Genomic DNA, 12,611 nt, shown 5'->3' with positions numbered 1-12,611 from the left:
ACATAAAATGTCACTCTCATACTTTTTAATTGCATTTCGTATCTCTAAACGAATTTAACGTTTTGACTTCGATATTATGAATGGATCATCACTACACTATTCAACTCGTACTGAATACTTGAGCAGGATAACACAACTGCACACATTGCGTTGCAATGTGGACCGGAGTTCCTTCGTTATGTACGCTGCTGTACTCGCCAGTACACAAAAGACGGACGGCGCGGCACGTGCCATATACTCCGATACGAAACAACTTCACTTTTACTTAAGTCATCCCGCATCCACTGTCTACCCATAACCAACATTTTAAAGGTCACACAGTCTAGACTGCACATAATCTGCCTTTTCTAAAACCATTTTGATCTTCAGTAATCAATGTTGTAGCCTACAGTTTGTAACGCTAGTCAGCTTCTTTTTCACAATAGATGAATAAATTTTGTATCCAGCATTAAGTAAACTTATCCCTCTGTGATTTTCACAGTTCTTATATCTCCTTTTTTTTAAAAATGGGGACGATGTTTTCATAATCTTAATTATTCGTTATTTATGTTAATTTCTCAACAGTAATCTCACTAGATGTTTTGATTTATCCAGAGAAAATTACCTATTGCACGATTAGAAGAAAGAACATAAAGATTAGAACAAATGAAGTACTCTAATACAATAAAATATTAACTTACTAACTGAATAGCTGAGTAGATGAAGCGAGTATGCGACATATTTTTAAGGGGAGAGGATGGCATTTTTAAAACTTTTTTTCCTATTTGGTGTAAAATATTAATTTTTTGTATGTAGAAAGCTCACAGCTATAGGAACTCAACCAAATAAAAATATTAAAAAAAAATTATTTGGCTGGCCCAAATTTGAAAAAAAAATATACCCTATGCAGGATTGTAGTAAAACCGATATATCTAAACCGTTTTTAAAGATAGATTCAAACTTTTTTTGTTTTTTTTTTGCAATGTATTTGCAAAAGCATGTTCTATAAACTGTCTGTAACAGAATTTTAATATTAGTCCCTACTTTTGTAAAATAAACAATTAAAATTTAATAACAATTTTCTGATTTCCTTTCTTGCAAACAAACGGACGTATTTTTAAAATGAAATCAATTAACAAACTTCTGTTACAGAGAAAAGTTCCCTAATAGTCTAAAGAATGTGTGTTCTAAATTTCATGCATGTATCTTTAATTGTTAAGAAATTATATCCATTTTTGTCTGGCAATGTAACAAAAAAAATGAAGTTACTGGAAACCGATAAAAGGGGGCGTGTGATTTAAAAATCCATAGCGCAGGAAGTTTAAAAATAACGTCTCAACATCCGATAAGGGCAAAAATACCTACAAAATGTTATGCAATGCATTCCACACATATCAAAGACTATTTTAAAGAAAAAAAAATTAATTTAATTTACCGGAAACAACAATAAAAGTGGGCGAGTGATTTAAAAATCCATAACGCAGGAAGTTTAAAAATGGCGACTTAACATCCGATAAGGGCACACATACCCACAAACTGTTATGCTATGCATTCCACACATATCACAGAGTATTTTAAAGAATTTTTTTTTTTGAAAATTTACTCATTTTCACCAAAAAATACCATCCTCTCCCCTTAAATGTGAATTTTCTCAACAGATGATAGTGGTATGTATCAAGCTAACTTCTGAAACTTACCCCAGCTCTCTAAAATGCTTAATAATAAATATTTTTATTGATTTGATAAGTTTCAGTAGTTGGCTTAACACATACCACCATCATACATTGAGAAAACACACATTTAAAATGTCACATACCCTCTTCATCCACTTAGCCCTTCAGTTGTTGTGATATTGTACCATCTCATCATTACCAAATATTTCGCTAGATGGCAGTAGTGTGTTATGATTAGCTGTTCTCTTGTTATTAGTTGTGCCAACTATACAGTCTTCACTGAACTCTCTGGACATTATTACTAGTTAAGAAGGCTTTGTTGATTTAGTTTCATTTTTATTAAAACAGTTGCATTTCAATTATTTTTCAACATACATTAAACAATCTCTGATACGTAACTATCCATAATCTCATACAGCAGAAGCTATAACAAAACCTAAATGATATATAAACAAGATAAATCATAGTAAAGTTTTAATTCAGGATGTTGAAATAAACATGAATCATTTTAAAAGATGCAATTATTATTGAAAGTACAATGTTTGGCAAACAAAGAAACAAATGCTTGGGAGGTGATAAAACCAAGTGCTAGGGAGGTGATAAAACCAAGTGCTAGGGAGGTGATAAAGCCAAATGCTAGGGAAGTGATAAAAATTGTAGGATAAGCAGCCATGATTGGATGAAACACGCCGTTCAGTACCGTTTTATTGGTGAATAGTAGTATGACGTACTAAACTTTTACTCAATAACGTGCCTTGAATTCTGAGACTTTGAAAATATTTAACTCCAGTTTATTCTTCCGTACTCATGTTGCTTTCTTCCTGAGGGCTAGCCGTGGTGGGATGAGGACCTCGTAAATGGGCTCGTCGTCCTCTGACACCCATATGGATCCGTGTGGAGCGTTTCGTATCATTTCTAACACTCCAGTGGCGACTACGCTGGGCCTGCAACGATAAGCAAAAATGAACAGTTATTTGAATTCTATAGATTCAAAATCCCGTATATCCACTTCTACAAATTAAAGGATTTTGACAGTAAGTGGTGACAAATAGAGAAAATGTTCAACCTAACAGTGACTTTTAACAAACCTTTTGCTTTAAATTCAGTGGCTTTTATAATTGAATTGAAAGAAGAGAATTGGGAGGACAAATTTAAAAGTTACGCAAAACGCGTCCTTGCAAGGGGTTCGGGGCTACAAGAAACTAAATATGTGAGCTCCAAGCCTGTTGGCCACTAGTCTCACTCCGGGTTACGCTGCTCCACTGAAGAAGCTCTAGAAAATTTTGAAGGGGAAAACCGAAAATGGACGTAACCTCTTAGGTACCACATACGCGAGGGGGACATATATTTTACCAGTTTTGTGAAAAAAAGTGCCATATTTTTTTTTTATTTTCGTAAAGAGGTCATTCAATATTGCAGAATCACTGTACATCACTAATTTTCTTACATACTTAAAAATCACTATGAAATAGACATACATTCATACCTGAATTATTATCCCGAGTTATCTCGTGCACCTTGATTCCAGCTCTGGTAGTTGTCCCACTTTGATTTTCTCCTGAACTATTTACCTACTTATGTTTTTTATGGATTAATTTATGAGGTACAATACCAGTGCTGTTATCAAGGCGTTAAATGTTGCTTGTCGTGTGATAGACTAGAAAGCAGGGTATTTCGCACAGTGGCACATTGCATTCCGGACAGTAGTATCTGCTCTCCTATACGAGAGCGTTTTGGGAAGAATGGTGTAGCAGTCATTGAATATTTGTACCAGTACATCTGTTCTTCAGGTTTGTGAATAATGTTCTGCAGTATCACTATGCCCAAAAGTACACGTACTTCAGAGTCTGTAGTAGGCCGCCACGAATTATTTTCAGCATTCTGTGAACACTTATTAGCATGCCGAATCGTCTCCTAGAATATAATGTTGATGAGGTCATTATTAAAGAATAATGTTAAAAATTGAGAATTATCGTTATCAGAAACAATGTTAAAATTTCAGGGAATGGAGACTTCGGAGGTGCAGAAGAAATGGTGCCAGATGTCTTCTATTCAAACCACTGTCGAAAAGACGCGACATCAACTGATCTGAATTTGTTTGTTGGTCTATAACTTCGTCTTCTGATACAGATGTTTCATTTCCTAATCTTCTACAGGAATATATTCCTGATCAAAAGTTTCGGAATCACTAACTTGATCCATCTTTACACAAAACAGCACAAAAAACACTAAACACAAACAGAAACCGCCTAAACTAACTAGCATCTACTCACTACTGTGTGTGAATGCTATATGAGCATAGAATTCCACTCGCAAGGAAGAAGTACAGATATAGCAATATCACTAACTTCTGTAGTCATTAGTGAGGAAAATGTTAATGAAAGAATGGAAACGTATATATTCGGGATATAATCCTTAGCAGCGAAAATGGGATTCAAACGAGTTAACTCGGGTTAATAAATTTTGACACAAGTTAGCAACCCGAGTTAACTTGGGTTAATCAGGGAAGTGGTTAATGTATAGGCCTAGTTCATTTCAAGTTACTTGTAGGAAAAGCAGACTGTGTTACTGTTCGTACTACTGAACTGACAACAAAAATTACAGCTCTCTATCTGTGAGCTACCCTTTTTATGTATAGAATGTGCATTATTCCTAAAAACAGCCATGAACACTACAAGCCTGCATGATGTGATGACAAAACTTACCATACTCGCTTAATGCAAGGTCAAGAACTAAGTCAGCTGGTGCCCAGTCCATGCTCATATTTAATGGAAGTGTTTCATACAAAATAGTCACATTATTTCACACTTTCACTGTCTTCATTTGACGTAAACTTCGTCTTCATATGGGAGATGATAAGGTGATATTGTAAATACTTTGAAAACAAGCCAGTGGCGGTTCCTCGGGGGAGGGAAGGGAGGAACTTTCTCCTCACATTTTTCTTCTTTTGAAAGTAAATACCAAATACCTTGAAATTCGAGGAAGATTCGATAATTTTCAAGTTCACAGCTATAAGAAAACCTCGGTTGATCTAGTTTTAAACGACGCGCACTCATGTGCTGCTAGAAAACTGTGAGAAAGATGCGGGATTGTTTGTGTGGAGGAAAGTCAATCCTTTCCTCCTTTACTGCAGTTAACATACATAGACAACAGCGCGCTAGTGGCTAGAGAAAGAAGCAGAGTTTTGAAGCAAGTAAATGAAAGGATAGGGAGGAGATTCTCCTCTGAATCAGCGCATGGGCGGGAAATAGAAACCGACTGGTCTTGCAGCAAGCTCGCTACCGCTGCCATCTAACAATGCTACATTCAACAGACTATAACACATCTAGGAGGAGACACAACAAAAACAGTTTTAACACAGAGCTATGAAAGACACCGTATAAACTTTATTAAAATTATAAATCAAACTATATTAGTCATTGCACTTTATATAAGCTACTATTAATGGTTTGAAACTTTCGAGTGCATCTGAAAGTCGAAGTTGGATTTATATAAAACAAAGAGGAAGTAGTTCTACGTTAGTATCGCAGATCTTTTTGGCCCCTGAAATTCACTTCCATTCATTGTCTACTAGACAGGGTAACAGCCAAGTTTATTAGTTTTGTACAAATATAATTTGAAACTGAAAGTAGCTACTCCAAACTACATTATTTTCAACATAAAAAAATAATCGGCCACCGGCAGCTTTGAACAATAATGATAGTATGACTTTACAAGAACTGACATTCTTCAAAACATGTGATACTGAACTTGTAAAATGTACATGTGGCAACACAGACCACGTGGGTGGGTGCAGTGTTCTCGCTTTCCTAACAGATTATTTCTCATTCCCATTTAAATAAAACGGTTCCGGTTACGTGATAGTAACTGGTCTCTTCCAATACGTGTGATGCTGTAGTGTGCTCGAAAAATGCTGCGAGGTTGTGAATTTCCTTGTAATTGTTAATTTGTGCAATTATTCAACAGTGAATAGAAGTGAAAACATATTATATTTTGGACAATTTAGAAAACTCAGTTTACAAAAACCGATTATTGCTATACAAAAGGGAAGGCCAACCCTAACACTACCTGGTCTTACATGTATGCATGTAGGCTAATTTGTAGCATGTTTCTCTCAAGAAGGTGTCATTTTGAGCTGTTAACTTCTTTCCTCCTCTTAAGAAATATCCAGGAGCCGCCACTGAAACAAGCATTTTTGTCTCCTTCAAGTAGATATCACTTGTTCTGTGAATATTTTAAAGTTCAATCAATCCTAAAATGCCACTAGAAAATTAACAACAGAATAGTAATATGTGTTACAAGAGCGGTATGTCGAAGTTTTCATGTTCGAGGGAAAGTTTGAAAAAGCGAAACGTAGTTGAGTTTTTTAATTTCCGACAACATGAAAACAAACATACCGCTCGTGTATCGTACATTATTTCGTGCGAAGATCGTTTATTACATACCTGAAAGAGGAATTTCTAATTAGTTGCAATGTAATCTCCATCTTGGTTTCTGTTCAATGACGGCAAATTTGTAAAACAAAAATATCTATCTTCAACATTGTTGCTTTATAATGTTTTCTGTGTTTACTATACTTCAGCAAGCCGTGATATACGTCTGTCTATTTTTTCCCCCAGTCCATAAATGCGAACTTAAAACAAACGGTAAGGTTATGTAATGATTTATTTTTCATTTTAATATTTTAACAATATTATTTATATAACATATTGCAGTAATAACATCGGCATCTGGAATCTTGTTGATTTTTTCACGGCTTCCTTAATGTTACTTGCATCACGAATCCAGTAACTTTAGTGGAGTTGTAGAGTTTACTTAATTTTTGCAAATATTTAAATTCAATAATTAACAGTGCAATTTAGGTGAAATTGCAGTGGTAAGTTTCCAATTTATAATTATTACTGTATTGAACGTCTTTAAAAATAATATGTTAAAAGCCTAAAGCAGTAAAATCAATATGTCTCTTAAGCGGTAAGAAGAGGGAAATTGTTATGTGTGTTAGGTTGGGAATACTGAATGTGGAATTTTAGGCTTACCGCGGATTGGTGTTGTGCGGAAACCAAGCAAATACGCACGATCTCGCACAAAACATTTTAAAGTCCTTTAATTACTCGTTTGGAGTAGAACTACACAATATGAGCACATAACACCCAATGTCGAATATAAGAACGGCAAGTTTATATTGAAAACACCACAGGCTGTGAATTCTGCCTTCCTGCATTTCAACTGTATGACAAATTCTTTAAGTTCTAATATGACTTCAATATGAAGATCAGTTCGAAGTAACAACTTTTGCACATGGATGAGTGAATCGTCAGATTCTTCTGCGGCAAACTGAGAGGATACACACATCTCAAACAGCAGAAATAAAGTTAGCAGAAAGTGAATAACAGTGTAACTCACGTAAACACCGGGGCTTTGACTGAAAAAGTCTGCGTTATTTTTTAGCACAACCAAGAACAGAAATATCTCACAAAGCACATTCATGAAAATCCAGCAAGATGTCATTAGAATAGAGAACCCGAATGCGGAGTTGATGAGACGGATGGCATCGTGCATTCTGCTGTGAGTTAATCTCAAGACCCGAATCTGACTCAGGAGCAGAGTTCTCAAAGGTGAGAATGATCTCAGATTAAAAGCGTTCTCTATATCGATGACAAATGTATTGTAACAAATCGGCAGTACAGATTGCACGTAATTGTTTCCGGATGCGTATAAAGATGCAATTAAGTTATTGAGCTGTTGATATCTCTTTCTGACTTCTGATGTCAGAACTACATAGGAGATCACCATCATGATGACAGAGGAGTAACAGACGTCGTTCAATAACCACATCACTCTTCCCATAGTAGATACTGATGCACTGGAAGCTATACTAAACAGCACTAGCATCACTGTTGCGTGAAAACAGATGCATAATATTATGAGGCGCCTTCTGTTCTCATACATTAAAAACCCTTCTTCTTTTTGAAATAAAATTTTATCTATCTCTTCTATTTCGCCAAGTATTGCAGACACATGATGCTTTTTCGTTGTGCTGAATAAAATAAGATTTACTATACATGTTAAATACAACGTTTGTATTCTAACTCTGAACAAATATGGAAATTTGGATAAATCATTGGTATCTGCTCCAGAAATTATTTGTAAAATATCATTGCATAGAAATATGGTTATCCATATAATAGTATAAAATGCTCTATAAAACCTAATGACTGATTTCTCTCTTTTTCTCTTTTCCTGGGTGTAAACAGGATATGGAGACTGTCCGAAAAAATGTAAGGAGTAATAAAGAGGTCTGCAAGAATATTTGACGTTTCTGAGTCTCTTTTCCATCTTCCTGTACGTTTAATCGCACCTGGTTGTAAATTAAATTACATTATTTACGATCGGAGAACTACTGTAGTAGCAGATTACGATGTTTACTGAAGATGCAGTTCGTACTGAATGTTGAACGTTGAAAATAAATATTCTATCACATTTGTCCTGTTGTTGTTACGCCAATCAGAAAGAGAACTTTAGTAGGAGTACGAAACACAATCAATAAAATACTCTTCAATTAATGTAATGTCATTTCATTTCTCCCAAATGTGAAGAGAACTGTTATGAAGAAAAGAGATAAAGCAAAAGATAACACAAGCTTATTGGGTGCAAATGAATGGAATTCTTTAAGTACATCAGCTAGCTATTTGATGGATCCATTACGAATATAATTCAAAGGGCGGAGATATTGGTAATGATAATAATAGCGATATTAATGTAACCGTAATGCAAGCTGCTAATAAATGATGAGGCTAAGAAAGTCATACTTTTAAATGAAGACTAATGACATTAAGGCAAGGCTTTCAGAATTATTGCCTACTATTTACACAATCTAGTTAAAATTGAGAGCTAAATTATTAAAGATACAACAATAGCTCAATAAAATAGTTCATGGTTCCTCGTCCGATGAAACTGCTTTTGATATCTATCAGAATCTATGAGAATTACTGAGAGTCTCAAAGTTCTTTCCGCATCTATCATTCTATCGTTACTATATTATCTTCATATCATCACATTACCGTCTTCGAACAATGTGTATACTTCAAAACTTGATTGAAAATAATTAAATTAACAGTCAAACTAGCAACTTATTCAAAACATTGTGATAAGTAGTTGATATTTCTCTTAGGTCGACAGCATACTGCATCGGATATTGTATCGGGCAAAACGGTTTTGTCTCGGACAATTCAATGTGACGATGATTACATGCATTGTTATGAGGGTACAGCATACTAAAACGGATATTCTGTCTCAGACAGGACTGTTTTGTCTCGGACCGTTCGATGTGACTAATTACACAGATTGTTATGAGGGTGCAGCATACTGCATCGGACATTCTGTCTCTGACAGGACGTTTTTATTTAGGATCGTTCGATATAACCATGATTACATGCATTCTTATGAGGCTGCAGCATACTGTATCGGATATTCTGTCTCAGACAGGACGGTTTTGTCTCGGATCTTTCGATATGACGATGATTACATGCATTGTTATGAGGGTGCAGCATACTGCATTGGATATTCCGTCTCAGACAGGATGGTTTTGTCTCGGACCGTTCGATGTGACGATGATTAATGCATTGTTTTGAGGGTGCAGCATACTGCATCGGATATTCTGTCTCAGACAGGACGGTTTTGTCTCTGACTGTTCAATGTAACGATGATTACACAGATTTTTATGAGGCTACAGTATACTGCGTCGGATATTCTGTCTCAGACAGGACGATTTTATCTCGGACTGTTCGATGTGACAATGTTGGAACACTCAAGTAACACACATTTGCAAAAAAATATTTTCTCAACTTCACTCCTTGTTCCATATGAAAGAATTTCTACCACTTACTCTAAAAAAGAATCTTATTCAGACGCTTGTAATGCCCCATTTTGATTATTGCGATTCCTTGCTAACTAATGTAAGTTCACTCTTAGCTGAGAGACTACAACGTGTTCATAATGTGTGCATACGATTCATCTGCAATACTCGTAAATTTGACCATATAACACCTTCCCTCCAGTTACTTTCATGGGTGCGTCTGAAGGAACGAAGAACAATACATTCACTGTCTCTTCTGTTTAGAATCATGCATACTTCTACTCCGAATTATCTGTTATCGCGCTTTCAATTTCTTACAACTCTTCGAAACCGACATCAAGCACTTCTTTCTATCCCTCATCATAGAACGTCTTTATACTCATCTTCCTATACTGTAGAAATACCTCGCCTCTGGAATTCGTTACCTAATGACGTCAGGGACTGCCGGACTTTATCACAATTCAAAATTAAATTGGAAAATTTTGTCTTAGTTAATGTTTTTAGGTATTGCTAGAAGTATTGATTTGTGTTTTTTTTCTTTCTTTTTCTTTTTTAATCTAGATTGAAATTGTAAGTTTTTTGTTTATATTAATTAGTTAGGATACAATTAATTATGATACTTAATCACTCATTTAAAGTTTGTGTGACTGCAAGCTGTGTATATTTTGTGTGGCCTTACTTTGTTTATAGTGTTTTTTTCTCTCTCTCTTTATTTTTTGTGTAGCATTATTTTGTAAATAGTGTATTTTTTTCTCTCTTTATTTCTATTATTGTATTTGTATTCCTGGTGTTGTGGAAGAGAAGGCCTGATGGCCTTAACTACACCAGAATAAATAAATAAATAAACAAATAAATAAATAAAAATATAAATAAATAAATAAATAAATAAATAAATAAATCAATAAATGTTTACCTAGATTTTTACGAAGCTGCAGCATACTGCATCAGATATTCTGTCAGACAGGACGGTTTTGTCTCGGACCGTTCTATGTGACGATGATTACACAGATTGTTATGAGACTACAGCATATTGGATCGGATATTCTGTCTCAGACAGGCGATTTTATCTCGGACCGTTCGATGTGACGATGATTACACAGAGTTTTATGAGGCCACAGTACACTGCGTCGGATATTCTGTCTCAGACCGGACGATTTTATGTCGGACTGTTCGATGTGACAGTGTTTACACAGATTTTTACAAGGCTGCATCATACTACATCGGATATTCTGTCTCAGATAGGACGATTTTATCTCGGACTGTTCGATGTGACAGTGTTTACACAGATTTTTACGAGGCTGCAGTATACTGCATCGGATATTCTGTCTCAGACAGGACGATTTTATCTCGGACTGTTCGATGTGACAGTGTTTACACAGATTTTTACAAGGCTGCATCATACTACATAGGATATTCTGTCTCAGATAGGACGATTTTATCTCGGACTGTTCGATGTGACAGTGTTTACACAGATTTTTACGAGGCTGCAGTATACTGCATCGGATATTCTGTCTCAGACAGGACGATTTTATCTCGGAATGTTCGATGTGACAGTGTTTACACAGATTTTTACGAGGCTGCAGTATACTGCATCGGATATTCTGTCTCAGACAGGACGATTTTATCTCGGACCGTTCGATGTGACGATGATTACATGCATTATTATGAGGATGCAGCTTATTGTATCGGACGCATGTCCCTGGACAAATCTCTGATGCAGTATACTGCAGCCTAAAAACATTATGTGTAATCACCGTCACATCGGACGGTCTAAGACAAAACCATCCTGTCCGAGACAGAATGTCCAATGCAATATGCTGCTGGCTTTAGGTAACTGGTGTTAAACGTCCTATCGTAACTGATGCAGATTAAAGTCTTCACTGAACTGGAAGCGATACTTACTCTTGAAAGAAAACTTCACTCTGGTCCAAATCTGCCTTCCATTGCGGATCCAGAAATGCCTCGGCACCAGTAACTATGGCTGAGGTGGTATAACCAGGACATATAGCCACGACGCGGACACCAGTTCGCTGCAGATGCAGTGGTGTCTGCAATGGAAGATAAAATATTTTTATGACTGAGTAGATCAGTCATGTCAATTGATGCCCACAGGAGCAAGCGCGCGCTTTAGAGCCCAGGAGAACCTGAGCGCTTTACAGCGGAAAGGAAAGAGACAGACGAAAGAGGTCGTATATTCCGCTTGGTCGAGCTATATTCAGGGGTGGCCAGCACTGATTCAATAGATAAAGGGAAGCGAACTTATTAAAACTGTATCCATGTTAATTTTTAGATTTGCCTGAGAAGTATAAGTGCATTGTAAGAATGTAAGTTTTAATTTTAATGCTCATTTTTCACAAGTTTGATTTTTTTATTTAAAAGAAATATTTTCTCAACTTTTCGTATAGAAAAGTGAAATTTTCAGGTATAGGCCTATTTATTCAGTAGCCTTACAGAATGTTTTCGTAAATCTAATATACCGCATATACGTATTAGTGAAGATAGTGTATTGAAAATTTTGAAAATATTCGCATGGAAATTGTTTGTAAGGAAATGAATTAACAAAGCAACTACTGTTACATCATAAGCAAAAGATACGTGCCCATGTGTTGTAAAAATGTCAGCTCTATAGCTTCAGCACATTTCGAGAAAATAATTTAATATTCTGATGACAGGAAGTTGCTCACAAATATCACCTTAAAAGCATAATGCGATAAGAGTTTTGTTATGTAATATTAGTTACACTTAAAACAGATACAGTACCTAGGTAACTTTGCTTTGTACTGTAATATTGTTTTGATTAGTTTATTGATTACTTTTGTAAGGCTAAAGATACCATCGATATAAATTCCAACTTATCATGTCATACTCAGTCTCTTTCTTTGGAATATAATTTCTTTATGAATGATGTGTTTCATCCACTTAATACAGTATAATATTATACTACTATGGAATTTAAGTGAATATTCCTTCTTAACTCTCTATTATGTTATCAAGATTTAAAACACAAGTGCAATATTAAGAAATCAGTGTTAGTACTTTTGTTTTACAGACAATATAGATAATATTAAACAGAAAGAAGCCATATAAAAATAACGACATAAAAT

The 12,611-nt window shown here is 35.4% G+C and overlaps 1 protein-coding gene across 3 annotated transcripts in view; it reads right to left on the bottom strand.

Moving 5' to 3' along the window:
- Window positions 1–1,967: 1,967 nt before the first annotated feature.
- LOC138703663 (15-hydroxyprostaglandin dehydrogenase [NAD(+)]-like) overlaps window positions 1,968–12,611 on the bottom strand; it is a 36,171-nt gene continuing 25,527 nt past the window's right edge. For all 3 annotated transcript variants that reach the window (XM_069831728.1, XM_069831727.1, XM_069831726.1), the window contains exons 6-7: window positions 11,410–11,555; window positions 1,968–2,596 (exon numbers count right to left, since the gene is read on the bottom strand). In XM_069831728.1, coding sequence (XP_069687829.1) covers window positions 2,458–2,596; window positions 11,410–11,555 — 285 coding nt within the window. In that variant the 3' untranslated portion in view covers window positions 1,968–2,457. The remainder of the gene's footprint in view (window positions 2,597–11,409; window positions 11,556–12,611) is intronic.

This window comes from Periplaneta americana, chromosome 7, assembly GCF_040183065.1.
Source record: "Periplaneta americana isolate PAMFEO1 chromosome 7, P.americana_PAMFEO1_priV1, whole genome shotgun sequence".
NCBI lineage: Eukaryota > Metazoa > Arthropoda > Insecta > Blattodea > Blattidae > Periplaneta > Periplaneta americana.
The sequence above is the reverse complement of the archived record's forward strand: the minus strand, read 5'-3'. Positions and strand labels throughout refer to the sequence as shown.